Consider the following 21,062-nt stretch of genomic DNA (forward strand, 5'->3'; position numbering starts at 1 on the left):
CATCATGGCCGCCGGGGGGCGGCTGCACCCGCGCGGCCACGTGGGGCCGGGCCGGCCGCGCGCTCTGCCCGCCGCCGCTCTGGCCAATCGCAGCCCAGGCCACTACACAGCGACCAATCGCAGGCAGCCTCCTGCCCTAGGCCCCGCCCCCAGCTGGAGGGCGCGCGCACCTCCCCTTGCCCTCCAGGGGAACGAGAAGCGTCAAGCCACGCCCCCCACTGCCGCGCCCGTGAGCGGAACCCCGCCCCCTGCGGCGGCACAGCCAATGGGAAGCGGCTGGGGGCGTGTCCTCGGGGCGGAGAGGCTATAAAGGGTCGGCGCGGTAGGCGGGAAAGGGTAAGATGGCGGCGTAGAGGCGACTGGTGTGACCTGTACCCACCGTGCCGCGTCCTCGCAGGAGGCGGGCGGGTCCCCGCGCGGCAGCCGCGGGCGCTGCGTGGCGGAGCGACGAGGAGGGGGAGAACAAGGGCGCCGGTGCCGCAGCCGCCGCCATGCCCAACATCAAGATCTTCAGCGGTAGCTCGCACCAGGACCTGTCCCAGAAGATCGCCGATCGCTTGGGCCTGGAGCTGGGCAAGGTGGTCACCAAGAAGTTCAGCAACCAGGAGACATGGTGAGGCGGGGCGGGGCGCGGCCGCACTACAGCTCCCGGCAGGCCGCGCGGCGCTGCGGCGCTGGGTACCGCGCGGCCTCCGCGCGGGGGGTGATGGGGGTTGTAGTTCGGGGGCCGTGCGGTCGGGGCCCGCCTGCGGAGCTGCGCTCGGAGACATCCCCGGAGCGCTCCCGGCGGGCCCCTGCTGCCCCGGAGCCCTCGGGTGCATCGCGCACGTCCCCCCGGGCAGAGCCGGGACGAGGCCGGGCCGCGGTGCGCCCCGGGAGCCGTGTGCGGCCCGGGCCGTGCCTCCAGCGGCCCCCGCCTCGCGGCGCGGGCCCCACGCGGGCTTCCCCCGCCCCCTTCGGGGCTTCCACCGCCGCCTTCGGGGTTCCTCTGCGCCCGGGGCCGCCCGGCGCTCCTGAGCTTGCAGGGTTTGTGTGACCTGGCCGCTGTGGCAAGTGTTGGATTGGTGCAATTCGCCACCCGGACCTTGCCCCCTCCGCCCCAAAGCCGCGAGCTGACGGGACGGCACATCTCGGAGTTACACCTACGCTGATTAGGCTTTTCTTGCTTAAATCTGAACTCTGATGACTTGAGGCTTGATAATTTCGTGTTTGACATGGAGCTGGTACCCTTAAACTTCTCTGAGGAGCTTCAGAGTCTTAGAAAGTATTGCTGGAATTTTTAAGGAAAGGGAGGAGGCTCACACCTCCGTGCATCCCACGGTGCATTTGCAGTCACGCAGTCTGTTTCCCTCCAGCTTTGAAACCTAGTGTTCGCCTTGCTTTATGTATCTGTGCTTTAAAAATCTTGCTGCCGTCCTACGTAAAGCTAAAAATGAGGTTTAAACTTGTTCAGAGCTCCTTAAGCTTGCCTTAGAGACTACACTAATCGTGTATACACCACAGAGTATAATATAAAGAGCCTTGATTGCTCCAACCCACTGCTTCTGGAAGCAGAATTTTTTTTCCCATGAAAATCCAGGATGTGCATGTGACGTACAGTATTATGTTTCTCTTGCCATGGGTATCGATTGTGAAACCTCAGAGGTATTTCAAAGAGTTGTAGAGGAGGTATAAAAAGTTCTGTTTGATTTACAGCCCTTGCACTGTTCTCATTGTTCTTTATTAACTGCTCTTACCATCTAGCTGGCTGGCCAGCAGGTTCCCATGTCAGCAGGTAATGTGACTTGAAGACCTGAAAAACATCTCATTTACCCCAATAAACTGACAGCTGGTGCTTCCCCAAAAGAGTAAGACTGTTTCAACAGAGTAATTAAGAGACTTTTTTGTACCATAAATATCTTAAATCACCCTGATATTGGAGATGACACTTTGATGCTAACTGTTGATAATCTGACGGCTCCCCAGCAGAGTTCTCGTTGACAGAAACTCTCCATGAGAGATGGATGCATCCTGTAAGTCAGGGTGCCATAAAGATGACAACAGCTCGCTGATGGATATTGAGCAGTAAGATATAAATAGATAACAGTCATCAAAAAAAGTTTGAAGAAGAGATCTGAAAGGCCAGAGGAGGAAATATTAGAATTTGAGCTCTACCCTGAGGGGCTCTGTAAATGGTTTCTTTCCCACTCTTTCTGTTGCAGGTGTCTCCATACGTGCACTGGAGCTGGCATTTTGCTGCTGGCAAACAGGACCTTTGGCTTGTGTTCAGGCCCTTCATCAGCAGGGATTAGTGTGCACTGCATTCAGGAGAAAATTAACCCCAGAAGCCTTTCCAGAGCAAAAGGCTGGAGTGCTGCTCTGCTGGAGCCCGGGATGGCTGTTCTGAGTCTCACTCTGATAATTGGCTGCAGTGTTGCTTTGGTAGCAGTTTGGCCCCACTCTGGCTGGTGGCTGGCCATGCTCCTTGCTCCTTTGTGCACTGCTGCTTTTAGAGGTGGCTGTGCTTGTGATTCCAGGGGAACAAGGCCTGCTCTGGGGTGTTTACATGCTCAGCTTGTGTTGACATCAAGAGTACAGGCTGAGTGCTTTTAGCCTTACTGGCTAGGCCATTAAATCTGATGAGTGAGCTGTAAAACAGCCACTGAGCAAATAAACAGCAGTGCTGCTGCTCAACAGCCTTGATTAGCCAGGATGTGCATGTGACGTACAGTATTATGTTTCTCTTGCCATGGGTATCGATTGTGAAACCTCAGAGGTAGTACAAAGAGTTGTAGAGGAGTTATAAAAAGTTCTGTTTGATTTACAGCCCTTGCACTGTTCTCATTGTTCTTTATTAACTGCTCTTACCATCTAGCTGGCTGGCCAGCAGGTTCCCATGTCAGCAGGTAATGTGACTTGAAGACCTGAAAAACATCTCATTTACCCCAATAAACTGACAGCTGGTGCTTCCCCAAAAGAGTAAGACTGTTTCAACAGAGTAATTAAGAGACTTTTTTGTACCATAAATATCTTAAATCACCCTGATATTGGAGATGACACTTTGATGCTAACTGTTGATAATCTGACGGCTCCCCAGCAGAGTTCTCGTTGACAGAAACTCTCCATGAGAGATTGATGCATCCTGTAAGTCAGGGGGCCATAAAGATGAAACAGCTCACTGATGGATATTGAGCAGTAAGATATAAATAGATAACAGTCATCAAAAAAAGTTTGAAGAAGAGATCTGAAAGGCCAGAGGAGGAAATATTAGAATTTGAGCTCTACCCTGAGGGGCTCTGTAAATGGTTTCTTTCCCACTCTTTCTGTTGCAGGTGTCTCCATACGTGCACTGGAGCTGGCATTTTGCTGCTGGCAAACAGGACCTTTGGCTTGTGTTCAGGCCCTTCATCAGCAGGGATTAGTGTGCACTGCATCCAGGAGAAAATTAACCCCAGAAGCCTTTCCAGAGCAAAAGGCTGGAGTGCTGCTCTGCTGGAGCCCGGGATGGCTGTTCTGAGTCTCACTCTGATAATTGGCTGCAGTGTTGCTTTGGTAGCAGTTTGGCCCCACTCTGGCTGGTGGCTGGCCATGCTCCTTGCTCCTTTGTGCACTGCTGCTTTTAGAGGTGGCTGTGCTTGTGATTCCAGGGGAACAAGGCCTGCTCTGGGGTGTTTACATGCTCAGCTTGTGTTGACATCAAGAGTACAGGCTGAGTGCTTTTAGCCTTACTGGCTAGGCCATTAAATCTGATGAGTGAGCTGTAAAACAGCCACTGAGCAAATAAACAGCAGTGCTGCTGCTCAACAGCCTTGATTAGATGGCACTGTCACCCACAGAACCTTGGGGATGCAGTGCTTTGGTTGCTCTGCAGGCACAGGTAATGGCTGTGCTTTAATTTGTGTTTGGCTACAACTCTCTTCTCTTGTTTCCAGCGTGGAAATAGGCGAGAGTGTTCGTGGGGAGGACGTCTACATTGTGCAGAGTGGCTGTGGGGAAATCAATGACAATCTGATGGAGCTCCTCATCATGATAAATGCCTGTAAGATTGCCTCAGCCAGCAGAGTCACAGCTGTCATCCCCTGCTTCCCTTACGCCCGGCAGGACAAAAAGGACAAGGTAAGGGATGTGGTACAGGTTTCTGCAGGAAGATGAATGCACACCTTGAAAATCCTGACTGCTTGAGAGGATTGAAATGAAGTTTTGTCGCCTCCTCTGAATATCCAACTTCTCTTCAGTTCATTAAACTTTGGGATATTGGACTGCAAAGTGATATTTTCATAAAGATCTAGTTCTTCTTGAAAATATACTAATCACTAGCTGATGAGAAGATGCAATGTTAATGAGTGCTCCTTTTAGTAACTGCTTGTGAATCACTGCCTGGAAGCAGAAGGCTGACATCTTGATGAAGGAGTTGAACTTGTCTTATACTGTCTTTTTTTTTTTTTCCTGTACCAGAGTCGAGCTCCAATCTCTGCCAAGCTGGTTGCAAACATGCTGTCTGTGGCAGGTGCAGATCACATAATCACCATGGACCTGCACGCATCTCAGATTCAGGTAGGAGCAAAAATCAGGAAGGGACTTAACCAGTTCCAGTCTGAGCCTCTTGACTGCTTTCCAAGCTTTCCAGTCATCTGCTTTTTGGAGATATTGCAGTGATCAAGGCTTGGGAATTTGGGGCTGGATGGGGAGGTGGGTAACAAGTTAAACTGTAAATGAAAGTATAGTTGTTCTTCTTCAGACTGAGTGTATTGAGTCTTGTGTAAATGAGCTAGTAAATGATCACTGCAGCTTTGTTGCCACACAGTGACACTGTTGGTTCTTCACTAGACCTTGGAGGAATGTGAGATGGAGAGTGTCTTTAAATTCTTAGCAGAGCTTTCTGATATTTAATGTGTTGTCTTGGAGAAGTGAGCAGTTAGTTCTGCCCTCAGGTGTCCTGGCACAGCTGCATTTGTGGGTTTAGTTGATCAGGACGGTGATCTGATAGCCTGCCTCTGGCAAGATGGGCAGTCCCACTTGTGGGATTCATTCAGTGCCACCCTCCCACACAGGCTGGACTTGGTTCTCTCCCAAGCTGGTAGTGAATTGAAAATCATTCATAGGCTTCATTGGCTTAAGAACAAAATATCTCACAGACAAACTAAAGTCTTGACTGGGCTGTGTAAGAAAGCTGGCAGGAATATTTGCCAGGGAGAGGAGAGGCTGCAAGCTCAATTTAATTTTCTTTTTCTCTACCTTGAGCAAGTGCTCAAGACCAAGAAACCAGCCCCATACAGCTCAGAGGGGTGAGGCAGAGGGAAGGATGTCTGTTGTATTGCTGCAAAGGGTAAGGTAGCTCCTGCCTGCTGAAGTAAGTGGGCTGGCTGTTGTTTTTTAACAGTTGGAAGTGCAGTCATTCACACTTCAGTATGATTTGCCCAGAAATACTGTCTCAGATGAAAAGTCTGTAGGGACACAGCTGAGAAGGCTCTCAGAGCATGAAATAACTGAGCCCGAGGGGGTCCCCTCTTCCTACAGGGCTTGGAATTGGTGTGACTGAAAGGGCTGACCTGGCACCAGCTGCAGTGATGAGATTTAATGGGATCATTTGTGCATATGTGCTTCCAGCATCTGGCTGGTTTCAGCCTGGTTCCTGTAGCTGCTGTGTTGCTGAGCACAGAAGGAATGATGCTGAGAAGGGTCTGTTACCCTGTACCTTGAAACATTCCACAGGAGTAGCTGCCCCTCACTCTCCTGCCTGTTTACTCCAGCGTTAACTTTTGGCATTTAGTGACCTATGAGGTTTGGAGAAGTCTGCAGGGTCACTGTAAAGGTATGGAACCAGCTGCATTAGTTTAAAGACAGATGTTACTCAAGCCTGTTTTGTAGATGTGAACAGTTTGGGTAATGAGCTTTAAGGACTAACTGTAAACAGGCAGCCAGCTGCTCTGGAAATGAGTGCATTTGCTGCAGGCTTTCTGCAGCCCCCAGGACAGAACTAGTTTCATTTTTGTGGAGGTGTTAAATATAAAGTGTTATTTATGCTGCTGAACTATTTCTGGCTCTGAAGACTTCTTACATTACTATTCTGTGTATCCCAAAGACTACTGCCCTTACATCAAGGGAAGTAAAAAGGAAAGCTGAAAGCTGTGGAAAGGTGATGGCTGCATGCCTCATGATACAGAAGGCTTTCTACAACTGTTTCTGGAATGGGACTTTCAGCTGCATCTGTTCCTGTTGTCTTCCTTGCAGGGTTTTTTTGATATCCCTGTTGATAATTTATATGCCGAGCCTGCTGTACTGAAATGGATCAAAGAGAATATTCCAGAGTGGAAGAATTGCACCATTGTTTCACCAGATGCTGGTGGAGCCAAGAGGTGAGCTGTCAGACAGGTAGCTTGAGATGCTGCTTCTGTGTCTGCTTCAGTTCCTAAGAATGCTTGTGACTCTATTTTAAAACATGTTCCTTCTTTCAGTCTGCCTTCTCTCAGGCAGTCTGGGACAGCTGGTGAAGAGTGGTCAGATATTCTTCCTAGGGAATGTTTAGAGTGTTTCTTGGGCTACAGGCAGGATTTAATAGCTTCTAGAATCACAGCTGCATAGGTAGGAATTGCACAACAGCTACCTCCCTTGGACAAAACCAATTTGTACAAGGGTGTTTATGCCAACTGAAGGAGGAAACAGTGTAGCTTGCACCCCTATGCCAAGGCAAGCTTACTGCTGATGATTAATGGTAATTTTTTATCCAGGCTGCTTTCTCTGCAGAATTAAATGTAGTCTGTTGAGGTATCTTCTTACTTTGTTACCCTGGATTTGAATACCTAGCTGTGATTTAAGCCTGCTGCCTGTCTTCATCTTCCCTGAGAACGAGGAAGATAGATGGTTCCTTTCCAAAAAGCAGCAGCATATGCTATAGCACATTTCTATTTTGATAGCCTTACAATCTCCCATCTCCCTGCAGACAAACATGCCAGTTTGTGGGCAGCCCAGAATGTTCTCAGAGGCTTTTTAGGAGAAACTAGGCTGTTCCTTGATGCTTCTGTCTGAGGGCTACATGTGAACAGTAGAGGGACACAGATGAATTCCTTAATTCAGGGCTGTCACACCAAAATGTTGGTGGGTGCTGATCTGGTTGACATGCCTCAGAGTGTTTGAAGTGATGTATTACAGACAGCCAAGAGACACGGTGGAGGTCACTGTATGTCTTCTGTAGCTTTGCTGTGGTCCATGGATTGGGCAAGACCTCCTGTACATTCAGCTATTTCTGTAGCTTGTTGCATAACACAGTATATGAAGTGCCAAACCAGCCAGATATAATCTGGCTCTTGAAAAAAAATCTGCTCAAAAGCCTCTTATACTGAAATGTGTCGATCTTGGCTGATGCAGGATTTTATGGAGATATGCAAAGCCAAATACTTCAGTTTAGTTTAACAGTCTTGTGTAGGACCACCAGGATAAGTCTGATCTAGTGGGGCTAAGAGTCTGCTTACCTCAAGTGAAGAGTTTCTTGGGTGCATGTGTGTTTTACTCCTTCCACTGTTAATGCTTTTAAACTCTTTACTGTTCATCAGTATCAATATGTAAAGTTAAGATCCCTCTAGTAAGGTTGCTCTGCAGTCACTTTAATGGAAATAAGTGTGAGGTGTGTATTTGAATTTCCTGGATGTGTAATCCTGTGCCAGTGCTTGTGTGCATGATGATTGAGTGCTTACAGGAGTGGCAGTAAAGCCCTGTCATAGCACAACTTAAGCCTTTCCAGTGTAGTGTTACAAACATGACAACTTTCCAAGTGTTTGGATCACTTCAAATTTGCTGACCTTGCTGGTTAAGATTTGTTTTCAGCTTAAATGCAAATTAGTTTACAGTGGTCATGATGAAAGAAGAGATCTATTTGCTGTCACTGAGAGAGATTAGATCAGAGGTTGCAGTTAGCTGCTTGAAGGGAAACCAAGGTGGCAGAGTGCCTTCTATTAATTGCTTGGGAACAGTAGCAGATGTGGTGACAGCTCCTCTTAGTGCAGTGTGTTTGATACTGAAAGAGCTTTGAGGTGCTGTGTGGAGCTAAGTGTTGTTTGGGAACTGTTCTCTCTTCAGAGTGACCTCCATTGCAGATCGGTTGAACGTAGACTTTGCCCTCATTCACAAGGAGCGCAAGAAGGCCAACGAGGTCGATCGCATGGTGCTGGTGGGGGACGTCAAGGACAGAGTGGCCATCCTGGTGGATGACATGGCAGACACATGTGGCACCATCTGCCACGCTGCAGACAAGTGAGTGGGGCTGACTGCTGCCTTCCTAACCCGGGAGCCTGCTCTTAGTGAGCACTGTGTAATGGGTTAAGCAGGGCATTTGCATGACGAGTTTCACAAGGCTCATGCAGTTTCTTGATTATTCATGTCATACAAAATAAGGAAAAAACAAAAAAAAACCAGTAGAAGTTCTTGCAGTGGGAATAGGTAGAAGACCATAGTATCTCTTTTCTTCCCCTGTGTTGAAAATGGACCATCCAGGTACAACTAAGTGTTGTCTGGTCCATCAGCTGGTTTTGTATTAGAAATAAGCTCTTCAAACTTTGATACCATTCATGCCTTTTACACTAGAAACAGCAACATGTGTGAGATGGTTAACTGTTAAGTACAGTACTAAAAATCAGCACAGTATTTCATACTGTATTAAATACAGTATTAAAGTATTAACACAGTATTTAATATCTGCTACCTTGTGTAAGCAAAAATTACAAAGGTGATTTGTATGATCTGTTCCAAATATTCCAGAGCTAAGAACAATGGGGTTTTTTAGTGTGTGCTTTGCCTGTGGTGCATTTCATGGTACTTGTGAAACTGGTTTTTTTTTTTCCCAAGTCAGTAGAGTGGGGGAATCAAAGGTAACCTGTTCCCTAAGCACATGGTGCTGTCTCCAGTCATGCTTACCATGTGCCCTGCTCTTATGTCAGCTTAATATTTGCTGAGAATTACTCATCCTCCTCCTTTACTCCCCCTTGCAGGCTTGTGTCAGCTGGAGCCACCAAAGTTTATGCCATCTTAACTCATGGGATCTTTTCTGGGCCAGCAATTTCCCGGATCAACAATGCCTGTTTTGAGGCAGTTGTAGTCACAAACACAATACCCCAGGAGGACAAGATGAAGCAGTGCCCTAAAATCCAGGTGAGCATCTATTTTCTGTCATTCCTGGGGGGTGGTAGCCTTGTGTGTTCACCTTTTGGGGGTGAAAATCCCACAATACTGTATAGTGCTGACAGTGGTTCTGTTGGTACTGCCATCAGTGTTGCCTAGTTCTCTTGGCCCTATTGCTGTGGGGTAACAGACGTGTTACACTGATATAAAGCAGCTTCTGTTGCAGCTCATTTCAAGCAGTTCGTAAAGGATCTTTTTTTTTCAAGGCTTGTTTTGCCTAGATCAGGTGTCTGATTTAATGGGGCCACGATGTAGGCAAGTAGTTGGATGCGTGCCCTTTGGAGGAGTGATGTGCTGATGATGTGCAGTGCTGAAACAGAGGTAGACAGGAGCTTCTGATGTTGGTGCTGACAGCTTTGTTGTATGTCTGTCACTTTATGCCCAGCCTTTGCCATCCATATGAAAACTAAAAGCTGATAATGAGCCCCAGAATCTGCTGTTCAGCCAGTTCTCAATCCACTCATCCAGTGTACAGTTCTTGAGTTTTGCCTGTGAGGATTTCATGACAGACAGTGTCAGAGGCCTTGCTGAAGTTGACAATATCCACTGCTCTCCCCTCACCTGTCCAGGTAGTTGCTTCCTCATAGGTGATCAGGTTGGTGCAGCATGATTTGCCTTTGGTGAATCCATGCTGACTATTCCTGATCATGTTCTTGTCATCCATGTACACAGAATGAAGTGCTCTGTCACCTGCCCAGGGATTGATGTGAGGCTGACTGGCCAGTAATTCTGGGTTGTATTTGCTTTCTTCCAGTCCTCAGGCACCTCTGATCTTCAGGACCTTTCAAAGCTGATCATGGGTGCCTGGCTGTGATGTCTCCCAGCTCTCTCAGTACTCATGAATGTATCCCGTCAGGGCCCATGGACTTGTGGATGTCAAGTCTGGCCAAGTGTCCTCTAACCCAGTCCTCCCTAAGGAAGAGTCTTCCTTCCAATGTTCCCTTACCCAGGTCTCCTGCTTGTCAGTGCAGACTGATGCAAAGAAGGTGCTCACTAACTGCTTTGTCTGCATCCTCTGTCACAGGGTCCCCCTTCCCTTTAGGAACAGGTCCGCATTATTCTTAGGTTTTTCCAAATACATCAATAACAAAAGAAAAACATTCTTATTGTCCCTGATGTCCTTTGCCAGATTTAATTCCAGATGGGCCTTGTCTTCACAGCACCAACATCTAGGACACGAGTGTTTGGAGAAGCTCAGGCACTGCTCACACTCAGCCAGTACTGTGGTGTGAGTGTAGAGGCTTCCCCACTACTGGGCTGCTGGTGAAAGGAAAGGTGAACTGGTTGAAGCTGCAGTTAATTTTAAGCTGCTTTTGGAAATATGTTATAAGCTGATTGTAGGCTGCTGTTGGGTTACATTTCTTTCAGCACTAACTCTGAATGACACTCCTGCAACATCTAAAACATTTCTGGTGTTTCACCTTGTTTCCAGGCTCCACACAGCAGCTAGTGTAGGCAAAACGTTAAACTGGCAACCTCTGTGTCAGTAGCTGTAGCCAAAGATTGCAGTGGAGCAGTTTTCCTTTATATACCTCACATTTACACACTTGTGTCTGATGTTGAGGAGCACAGAGTTAAAGGATTTGTCACAAGTCTCGGGCTTTACTCTGCAGCTTGTTAATTTTTCCTTCCCTTCAGAGACAAACTATCTGGAAGATAAAAAATATTAGATATGATTTTCACTTGGTGTCCTTAATGCAGCATGAATATAGTGAGTCTTACTCCACTACATATGTTGAAATGCTTTAGCTGTGGGCATTCAGAGCTGGGATTTGGCTGAGACTCAGCTTTCCCTCCTGGTACCTTCCTGACCCCACCAGATGGAGCCAGCACAGCGCCTGGGAGCTGAGCTGCAGCGCAGCAGCTTCATCTCTGAGACTGCTGGCAGCAGTGGTAAAACCTCTTGGCTCAAGGGAAGTGATTTCATCTTGATTTAGACTGCCCTAACTTCTCTGCACAAAGTGAATAAGGTAGTCCTGTGGTAAACATATTGAGCCTGGGGAGTCTGAGCAAAGCAAGGCAACAGTAGACAGTAACTCTGACAGACCAACTAGAACATTTGTAGTGCTATTTGTAGGGTATCTTCAGGCTTAGATGTAATTAAATCCTAATCCTGTGTAGAAGTAATTTATCTGCATCTGGCATGTTAAAATGTGGGTGATGAGTTTATTCTTTAGGTTGTCCTTGACTTCCCAGCAGTTCTTTCAGGCTTGATGCCTTGTCTCAATGGCACTGATGCATCTTTCTTCCCTTCCAGGTGATTGACATCTCAATGATCCTTGCGGAGGCCATCAGGAGGACTCATAATGGGGAATCTGTTTCCTACCTATTCAGCCATGTCCCTTTATAACAACAGATGTCAGCTGCTGCTTGTATGGCTTTTTTTTTTAAAACCAAAAGTTGTTCAGCTTGTTGTGAAGTTCAGTAGAAGACTCTGCTTGTTCCAGTGCAGTTCTCCACATCTCCTGCATAAGTCAGGCTTACTGGCTCTGTTCCCAACACTGGGAGGCTGGAGGGGGAAAGCTCATCTTTGTAACAGCCAACTCCACCAGCACCCCTGTGCATGGAGCTGATCAGTAGCACTGACTCAATTCTACAGGTCTGTGGAGAGCAGGACTGACACATGGCTTATTGCCACAATTATTTTGAGGGGGGGAGGGAGAGGGTTTGTCTGTGGGCAGGGTTAGATGATCTGGCATGTGCACCCTAAATTGTTTGGGAAGTAGAGCTCCCTAGGACATGTTGATCTGGATCTACAGCAAGAGCCCAAGAGACTGCTGGCTGTCTTACCACTCTGAACCTGACAGAGCCCTTGGGGAGTGGTGGGGAAGGCTTGTGTCTTGGCCAAGCTTGACCCTTGGTGAAGCCCTGGGAGACACCGCGGGGGTGGTTCTGCTACAGCTTCCTCCCATAAAAGGAGATCAGTGTAGCTTGCAAACTTGAATTCCTCTTAATTGTTGATGAAATTAAATGCCCTTTAGTGCACTACACAGCAAAGTGAGGGTGAGAGCAGAGTCTGTGTTAGCTTAGTGGGGAAGGTGAATCCTGGACAAGTGTTCTTTTCTGAAAGCTCTGACATAGAGAACTTACGGTGGTTGTGTGTTTTGGTTTCTAGTGCAGGCTAAAACCAGCTTCTCAATTTCACAGCTTCCTGTTAGCCTTGCTAGCTAACTAGAGCACTGCTGTCATGTGCTGCAGCTGCACCTTGACCTGCTGTGCAACCCCCTGACCCTTTTTTTACCAGTACAGTAGTAAACAGAGCCTCTATCCAACAGTAGCAGGGTTGTTGCATATAGCAAGTGCCTGCTCAGATGCTGGAGTGACCTGAAACACAACAGCTTTGTGTCCAGCTGGCTCAGCCTCTCACTCAATGCCTGTTACAGTCCTGTTATCCTGGAAGTTACTGACACATTGTCCTGCTCACTGTCTGCCTTTCCCTGAAAGCCTTGCTCCTTGCAAAATACATTAAGCCAAGGAGCACTGCAGGTTGCAGAACAACAAAACCTGAAGGAGCCCTTGGAGTGGGTCTGATGCTTGCCAGGAGTGTTTATGGCAATGGGTTGAAGAGGCTGGTGATACATAATACTAGCAGAACTGCAGATTTAACACCAACCTGACAGGCCAGAAAAGTGCCTGAAAGAAAAATACCAAAACCTAGAGCTGGCTGAGGCTCTTGTATGTAATAAGTATCATCTAAAACTTGAATACTTTGAAAATCTACCAGACAATCGTAAGGTAAACTGCTAAGTCTCTCTTGAACTCTTACGGTTTATAGACCAAACTGTTTTATTCTGGTTTTGTTTTGGTTTGGGTTTTTTGTTTGTTTTTTTGGGTTTTTTTTGTTTTTTTTTTTTTTTTAATAAGCACTCCTTTTTTATTTGTTTTTGAGCTGGAGGAAGGGAAAAAGGGAAAAGAAGGAACTTGAAATTACTTTCTAGAGTAACCAGCATGGCTTTGAGAGGCTGGGGGCTGGGGTACAAGTGAAAGATGGGGAACTAACTGAAAGATGAGGTTAAAATCTAGGGAAGTACTTCTTTAGTTGTGCCTTTTACTGAAGACTTCTCTCCCTTCCTAAACTCCTGTCCTGTGGCAACATTAACACTTCTATTAGTGTAGAGCTTTTCTTTTTGTATAAGAATTGGTGTTTGTCTGGAAATTGTGCATCTCTTGCTTCTTTGCTTTGCATCCTGCACTGAGCTCTCCTGAGTCTGTGATCCCACCTCCTGTATGGGAGCCCCTGCTGCCATCCTGCTGCTGCTCTGAGAGCCAAAGGCCTGGACAGCAGAGCAGCGCTGGGAGAATTTTCAGCAGCATTTGTGTTTAAAGTTAAGACCTGATGAAGGAATTAAACTTTTATTTAAAAACCACGGCCTCTGCCTGTAAATACTCCTAAATATCTTAAGTGACATGAATCTTCTGAGTTGGGTCATTTTAAGGGTAGATCATTAAGTACTTTTATTTAGAAGGGACCTTGGAAGGTCGTCTGGTTTAACCCTTGTGCATGTGGCCAGCTGTGAGGTTCAGCTTGGCTCTGCTCATACTGCATGGAAGGAAAAGCATGGGACCAAGCACTGAGTAATTCCTTTTGTCCATGTTTGATTTCCTGGACTTAATTGTTAGAGGTGATAGTGCAGCTTCTCTAGTACTGTTCAGTTATGTATCTGAGCAGATTTGTTCACATAATGTTCAGGTAGGAGACGCTTGAATATTTTAACAAGTACAAAGGAAGAATTTGTAAGTGTCTCGCACAAAGCTGATGATCAGAGACAGTAGGATTATGTCCTGAGGAGCACTTGTTCTGACTAAACCCTGATCCTTTCTCATTGTGTGTTGGAGATGGCAAAGTATGAAGTCAGAAGGATGAGATGGCAGGTCTAGAGAAAGGTCCTTTGCTTTACAAGTAGACCTCCAGACCTAGACTGAACCATGGCCCCAGGCAAACATTTGCTGAGGATCACAATTGTCATCCGTCTGTGAAAATGTCTTGCAGTACTGGCCAGTGAATAAGTGAAAAAAAAGGGTTTTTTTTCCCCCAAATAGCAGGGTAGGTGCTGTGGTTCTTGTTAGGATTATGTAGCAGATTTCACCTTCCTTTGATAAAAGAACAGAATTTTACAGCCATTTGTACACAGGAGACCATTGCTATTAGTGAGTATATAATGTTTTATTAGTTACTTCAATGAACCCAGGGTTTTGAGCTGACTCCCTCTCCTTGAGGGAGAGGGCACAGACTTAATATGCTGTATGACATTGTAGCTCTTACAAAGGATGGGAGATACCTCCTTGGGAGAGTTCTCTTACCTGTGTAAAGTTACACTGCTCTGGCACCTTCAGATCAGAAGGGATGGAGACTTCACCAAAGTCTGAAGGTGAGCTGTGGGGTGTCTTAGGCTTTCCTCACAGCTGCCTGAGTTACTGCTGTACAAAACAAGTTATTTCCCAGGAGAAAATCTTAACTGAGTCATTGCTGCGCTCCTGCAGCTTGAGGTCTGGAGGAGCAGAGCAGGGCTCCAGCAGCTCCCTCTGCCACAGGCAGAGCCAGAGTGTGGCTGCAGGTGTGAGGATGCTGGTATTCGTGCTGGTAGCCATCTCATGCCTGTCTGCTGCCTGTAAATTGATCAGAACAAGGAACACATCAATCACTAGTCCTGTCTCAGCCTCACCCACCTGCCTGGGTGCTTGGAACTAATGCCCACGGGGGGGAGCTGGGCTTGCCAGGTGTGCCTTGCAGGTAGCAGGATGTGGCCACTGTTAAAAGCACAATGAGACACACCTCAGAATAATTTGCTAGCACCTCCCTCTTGCCTTACTGATGTAAGGAGGTCTCCTGGAGTCGGTGTTTCTGTGATTTAAAGAAAGCAGCACTTTGTCTTGCTGCTGTTGGGCAAGGGGAAAATGGTGTTAGAAAGCCCTTTTGTGAACTGCAGCAACATCCACAGGAGGAATGAGCCCTCCTGTGAGACACAACAGCCCCAGTATGCTGCTGCCTTCCCCAGTATGTGCTCCTGCCCTGATGGACGTGAACGGTTGTGGCAGGAGGCTGGGGTGAAAATGGGAGAAGGTGCTGTCACCCTGTGGAATGGCTCAGGCTGGCAGCTGTCATGGTGGTGCCCTGCAGGCAGATGGGTCAGGAGGATGAGAAAAACCTCTGATCAGGGAAAACTTCCTGCCTCCTTCCTGTAGAGGAGAATAAGGCATTCCTGGAAATGGTTATTGGGAGGCTCTATCAGCCCTGGCAGCCTTGTTCTGTGCAAGATTTAAAACCCATCTAAAATGGCTGGCAGTCAGTCTGTGCTATTTCAGGTCAGGGCTGGTTTTGCTTTCTCCCTATCTGTTGATGTCTCATTTCTTTTGTTATAAATTATTGAAAGCAGAAATGCCAAAAGACGTAAGAAAGAAGCTGGTTTTGCAGTTACAGGAGGCTTTGCTAATTTGTCGGGGGAAAGCTCTTGCTAGGATATAAGCTCCTTTCTTGTTCTTTGTACAAGATGGGTTTTAGCAGCTCCCCAGCAGCAGCCCCACCTCTCCCCTGCTGGCAGTGCACAGGGTTGGCTTTAAAGCTGCTCTGGCCGTGGTTTGTACGAGTCTGGTGGTGCCTGTGTGGCTTGAGGAAGGGGGAGCTCCCCTTCCCCTGCCTGCATGGCCACCGTGGTGGCTTTGTGCCCAGACAAAGACCCGGGGGTTCCAAAGTGCTGCAGCATCAGGAGATGCAGCATATTGCCCAGGGGCTGTGCCTTGCTGGCGGGTACAGCTGATCTGCTGAGGGCTGGGGGGATGGTGAGCAGGCTTTTGGGTGCAGCTGGTGCTGGTGAGGGGCTGTGCACAGCCAGGGTGGGGTTCAGGTTCTTTTGCACTCGCTGCCTGCCAGGGACAAAAGCTACGTCAGACTGCAGCATCCACAAAGGAGAAGCATGTGGAGAACAGGCAAGCAAAGGGGGAAGCTGAGGGGAAGGTGAGCACAGCCAGCGAGTGAACACATGGTAAAACATTTGTCTGACTATTTGCATGAAGGCAAAAAGGATTTCCTGCATTCATTTTGAAACTGAATGGATGTTTTGGTTCTCAGTGGCTGTGCAGGAAAGATGAGCCTTTTCTCACTGGGGCTGGGCTGTGTGGTGCGGGCTCTGCAGGGTGGGTTTGGAGGATGCTCATGAAGGCAGCCCTGCCTGGGGCTGCACCACCAAGTCAGAGCTGCTCTGAGAGCAGCCTGGCCTGGAGCTGTGCCTGCAGCCTCTCCCTCCCTCCCCCAGACACAGGAACGGGAGGCTGCTTCTCATCCAGACTCCTCTTGGAGGAGCAACCTGGCCTTAGATCTTGGCCTTTGCCTTTTCAGCGTTTGCCAGCTCTTGGCGCTTCTTGAATTCAGAGCCGGTATTCTGGCAGGAGTGAGAAGGTGCCTCAGGGTTTGCGGCAAAGGGCCACCTCCGGCCGTGACCTGCTGCTGCTGGATAGCACCAGTCCCTCCTGCCAAGACGGCAGTCGTCTCGCTAAAGAACACAAAGCAAGTGTTCCCTCCGGATTGCTGGGGATTTTCTCTGCAAAATCTCCAATAAGCCCTGAGCAAAACCCAGAGGTTGGCAGGCCAGGAGGAGGTGGAGGTGAGAGCTGCTGCAGCACAGCTGCTACCCCTTGGTGCTCTAACAGGTTCCTGTTCACCATGGCACCAAGATCTCTGCAGAAGGGTTTTGCAAGCCTCATCTGCAGTCAGGATACTTTTTCTTTTGCCTCCTCCCCTTCCCCTCATTCCCTTCAGCACCTACAGGACCCTCCTGGCCCTCTATCCCTCTCTATCCTGGTGGCCAGCATGCACTGGCCCCCAGAGTGCCACTGTCCTTCCTGCTGGGATCACATAGGCTGCCTGCACTGCCACTTGGCTTTTTCCTACCAAAGGTCTTTCTTCCACTTGCACACCAGCCCATCTGCACAGTTTGGGCCGCTCCCCAGGCTTGCTGCTGCCAAGCAAAAGCCTGTGAGAATGGTCAGCTTCTTGTCCACCCGTGCTGCTTCTTTAGTGGCCAGAGACAGCGTAGACATGAGCTGGGCAGTGGCCAAGCAGCTCTCACAGGTGTGAGAACAGGGTGCTGGCTTTAGCAGCCCTTTGTTCAAGTTCTGCTTCAGCGGTGGGAGCATCCCTGGACACATACATGGGCCACAGCTGCCGCCGTTGCTCTGGGGCACCCGCTTCTTGGAGCGGGGTTGAGGCTGGGACAGTGGCTTTGGAGCCGTCTGGTCACAAAGGGACCGGCCTGCTGGCCCTCACCCCTGGCACCCGGGTGGGTGTGCGCACAGGAGGGGCAGTGGAACCATGCCCGTACGTGGGGGCAGCAGGAGCTGTGTGACGCCTGTCCGTGTGTGCTGAGGGCTGTGTGAGCCGTGTCCCCGGTCACCCCTCACTCAACCTCTCCCTCCCCGCGTCCCTCAGGCCCCTCACGCTCGGTCCCGCTCGCGCCCCCGTCGCGCGGCACGGCGGGAACGGCCGCCCCCTGGCGGGCCACGCGCTTCTCGGCGGGCGGGCAGCCAATGGGCGCGCGGGCTGGGCGGCGGCCGGGGTATAAAAGGCTCCGCCCCGCGCGGCGCGCGCTCCAGACTCACCTGGACGCGCGGAGAGCGGGATCGGGATCGGTACCGGCACCGACCGCACATCGCATCCACCGCACATCGCGCCCTACAGCGCCGCAGGTACGGGCTGTGCCGCGGAGGGGGGCCCCGCGTAGCGCTGCTGCGAGCAGGGACTCGCCGAGGCGCCCCGGGGCGGGGGCTGCGGGCGCGGCGGGTCCCGGGGGGCCATGGCCGCCTGCTGCAGGGAGGGCTCCCCGGCGTGTGCGGGCACGCCCTGCGCTATTGTCCGCGGCGGGGGCCGGGGGGGGCCGCGGCCGCCTTTGTCTTCCCGTCCCCCTCCTCGGCTGACTGCGGCGGGGGTCTCGCAGGCAAAATGTGCGACAAACCAGACCTCTCGGAGGTGGAGAAATTCGACAAGAAGAAGCTGAAGAAAACCAACACGGAGGAGAAGAACACGCTGCCCTCCAAGGAGAGTGAGTGCGGGGCCGGGGGCTGGCGGGGCGGGAGGCAGTGCCCTCGGGGCCGGGCTCCCCGCCGGGGCACAGGGGCGGGTTGGGGCGGCCGGGCTCTGGCCCGGGGAAAGCCACGGACAGAGGTGTGTGCAGCCCGGGGAAGCGGGCACGGGCACTCGCAGAGGGCTGTTGTGCCAAACTGATCCCTCAGGGCATCGCTTTCCTGCGCACAGACGCAGACAGGTGCCCGACTTGCTGCCACGCACACGTGTGGCTTGTCATTTTCTAATTTGACTGTTAAACCACCCCACCTGGGATCAAAGCACAAAACTGGCCACCAGGGCCTGAGTGAATCCTCTGAACCTTCTCCAGTTCGTGCTTCCACAAAAAAAAAAGGCACTAGAGACTAATGGGCCTCTATTCTCTTGCAGCTATTGAGCAGGAGAAGGAATGTGTGAAGTCTTCCTAGAGAGAGATTGCCTGGCAGGAAGAGCGACTACTCAATTATTTTGCTTTGAAATGAATCATGTGGGTTTTTTTAAATTTACATCACGTACATGTATAGAAAACAGCTGTATCACCTAACACACTGTCCCACTTTGCTGGCAGCTTTGGCAGGTGGGGGGACAAAGCGTGGTCCTCTCGGTCCATCAGTAGCCTGACCTGATGCCATCTCTGCTGCTTCAGCTGCCTCCTGTGACAGCACTGATCTTGCTCTGATGCAGTGGGGAGATGAGCAAGGGCTGTGGAGGCTTCTGGGCATGGACCCCTTCTGCCCTGGGGGAGTGGGGAACCTTTCTGGCCTCACCTCCAGCCTGGGTCTGTCTTGCATATTCTTCACTGACAGTGTTCTGTAGCCTCACTCACAGTTTTTTTGTCTTCCTTGGGGAAAAATGAGAAGTTTATTATAAAATAAAAAATTGTAATGATCTACCTATGGCTCGTGGCTTCTTCCCTGAAAACGTGGCTGTAGCTTGGCTTGCCCTTGGAGGGTGGGGAGGTGTGCCTGGTGCTGCAGCAGTGCTGGTTCAGTGTTGCTCAGAGGTCGATGTGGGATGGTTCCCTGCAGGGTGAATCCAGCTTGGTGTTCGGGGCTCAGTTCCTGGAGGAACTGGGAGCATTGCTGGCATGGTCCACTGTGCTCCACCACCATTGTGGTTTCTTGGTGCATCTAAAAGCAGAGGGTCTTGCTGCCTATGTGAGGGCTGAGCCTTCTGCCTTGGAAAACTTTGTGTCCCCTGTCTAAAACCTTGTGGAGCTGGGCTGGTGCCTTGTCAGCATGGCTGGAGATGCTGGCCTGGGTCTGCTGGTGTGGTGGCCAGGCCAGCTCTGCCCACCCAGTTCTTGGAGCACAGATCTCCCATCACTGCATGGCACTGCCCTTCTGTTCCCCTTGAGCCAACCTCCACCCCTGCCCTTGACTGAAGGTGATTTTTCAGCCCCGTAAGGATGGGTTAGAATGCAGTAAATCCCTTGGGTACTCTCTGGGCTGATCCCAGCCCTGCCTTGCAGGGGTGGAGATCCCCTGGCTCCTGCAGTTGGCTGCCAGCACACTGTGGGTGAGCTCTGACAGTGCCCCCAGGTTTATGCTGAGGCTTCCTGGCTATGGCCAGGGCTTCCTCACCTCCACCTGGCCCGCAGGGTCACTGAACACACCACCAACCCACTTACAGAGGAGGTGGAGGTAGACTAGCCAAAACTTGCCAGCTGACAATTTTGGTCAGTGTTCCTGAGGATCCTGGTCAGCTGGGGACAAACACGGGGCTGTTACGCCTGTCTGGACATGGTGCCTATCTATGTGCCTGGTGCCTACACCCACACTGCCTGCCAAGGACTGCAAATAACACTGCCACTGTGGTTGCCACTGCCTCCACCCCTTAAAAAGCAGAATTGAAAGAGCTGCAGGTAAGAGTTTGGTGTTTGTGCACTGTTGGGGCAGTGTGTGGGATTTTCCATGGGGTGAGGGGAGCAATGCAGAGGCCCAGCTGGGGCTGCTGCTCTCTTGGGCTGAGCACTGGGAAGGATGGCTGTCCCCAGGACAGAACCCTATTCTGGACATGGGAATCTTTTCCCAGTGCCAACAATCAGGGTGGTTTGTCAGGGTGACAATGTGTCCCTGCTCAGGGGTGGTTTTTCTTATGGAGCAGAGGCACGCAGGTAAAGCCAGCCTGAACCTTTTCCCCATCCCTGAGAGCCAGCCGCTGAGTTGAACCAAGTGAAGCTTTTGGGATGGAAACACAAAGTGGCAGGGCTGATCTCCCCTCCCAAGTTCCACTTTTGGGGTAGGGAGGTCCCAGTGGCTGCCCAGAGCACCTTGGCTGCTCCTGGCACCACCCCAGTGCCTCTCCCTACGACATGCTGCAACAGGCCCCTCTGTGGGCATGGAAAAGCACCAGGGTACTTATCTCTCCCTGAGTCACATGGACGTCTGCAAGGCCACAGCTGGAGTGTCCCCTCCCTGGCACTGCTGTGCTCACAATAACTTCCCCCTCACCCTGTGCTGTGCACACAGGCAGCAGAGCCTGCCAGGGGATCTGGGCACCCCAGTCCCCAGTTTGCCAGCCAGGGCCAGGGCTGTGGGTTGCTCCACATGGAAGGGTGGCTGGTGCCAGAAGCTGGCAGAGCTCCAGCACTGACCTTGAGTCTGGAGAAGCGGCCCATGGCACCCCCATGCATCCTGGGGAGCCGTAGACGTGTTGATGCATCTGGGTTTGGGTTGCTTTTTCACTGCAGCCAACCCCAGCATGTAGCAATACAGATTTAGACATGGGGTTACGTGCTGGCACAGCCAGATCTGTACCCCAGATCTGTACCCCAGAGGGAAGTCACCCCAGAGGCTGGTAGTCCCAGCCTGGACCCAGGGACATCAGCTGGAGCTGGGAGCAGCTCCCCAGCAAACAC

The 21,062-nt window shown here is 50.4% G+C and overlaps 2 protein-coding genes across 3 annotated transcripts; both read left to right on the forward strand.

Annotated features, from left to right (window-relative positions):
* The first annotated feature begins 316 nt into the window (after positions 1-316).
* Positions 317-13,514, forward strand: PRPS1 (phosphoribosyl pyrophosphate synthetase 1). 2 transcript variants are annotated; one of them, XM_041396318.1, is made up of 7 exons: positions 317-613; positions 3,912-4,095; positions 4,435-4,533; positions 6,211-6,335; positions 8,053-8,226; positions 8,961-9,120; positions 10,900-11,376. In XM_041396318.1, exons 1-7 carry the CDS (start codon positions 492-494, stop codon positions 11,080-11,082), a joined length of 1,047 nt encoding a protein of 348 aa, XP_041252252.1. In that variant the 5' UTR covers positions 317-491; the 3' UTR covers positions 11,083-11,376. The 2 variants fall into 2 exon arrangements, with proteins under 2 accessions (XP_041252252.1, XP_041252253.1); XM_041396319.1 differs by lacking the exon at positions 10,900-11,376 and adding an exon at positions 11,408-13,514 and having other exon boundaries at positions 343-613.
* A 127-nt stretch (positions 13,515-13,641) lies between these two features.
* On the forward strand, positions 13,642-19,094 carry TMSB15B (thymosin beta 15B). The gene is made up of 3 exons (XM_041396320.1): positions 13,642-17,829; positions 18,078-18,182; positions 18,593-19,094. The coding sequence occupies exons 2-3, from the start codon at positions 18,083-18,085 to the stop codon at positions 18,628-18,630; spliced, it is 138 nt and encodes a 45-aa protein (XP_041252254.1). The 5' UTR covers positions 13,642-17,829; positions 18,078-18,082; the 3' UTR covers positions 18,631-19,094.
* The last annotated feature ends 1,968 nt before the right edge of the window (positions 19,095-21,062 follow it).

Source organism: Onychostruthus taczanowskii, unplaced genomic scaffold (genome assembly GCF_017590055.1).
Source record: "Onychostruthus taczanowskii isolate IOZ18803 unplaced genomic scaffold, ASM1759005v1 scaffold13, whole genome shotgun sequence".
NCBI lineage: Eukaryota > Metazoa > Chordata > Aves > Passeriformes > Passeridae > Onychostruthus > Onychostruthus taczanowskii.

Excerpts from the sequence above, each read along its gene's own strand:
- PRPS1 (XM_041396318.1), top strand. The coding sequence starts at position 492 with ATGCCCAACATCAAGATCTTCAGCGGTAGCTCGCACCAGGACCTGTCC. Across the intron at positions 4,534-6,210 it reads TGCACGCATCTCAGATTCAG|GGTTTTTTTGATATCCCTGT; the intron begins GTAGGAGCAAAA and ends TCTTCCTTGCAG. Across the intron at positions 8,227-8,960 it reads ATCTGCCACGCTGCAGACAA|GCTTGTGTCAGCTGGAGCCA; the intron begins GTGAGTGGGGCT and ends TCCCCCTTGCAG.
- TMSB15B (XM_041396320.1), top strand. The coding sequence starts at position 18,083 with ATGTGCGACAAACCAGACCTCTCGGAGGTGGAGAAATTCGACAAGAAG. Across the intron at positions 18,183-18,592 it reads CACGCTGCCCTCCAAGGAGA|CTATTGAGCAGGAGAAGGAA; the intron begins GTGAGTGCGGGG and ends ATTCTCTTGCAG.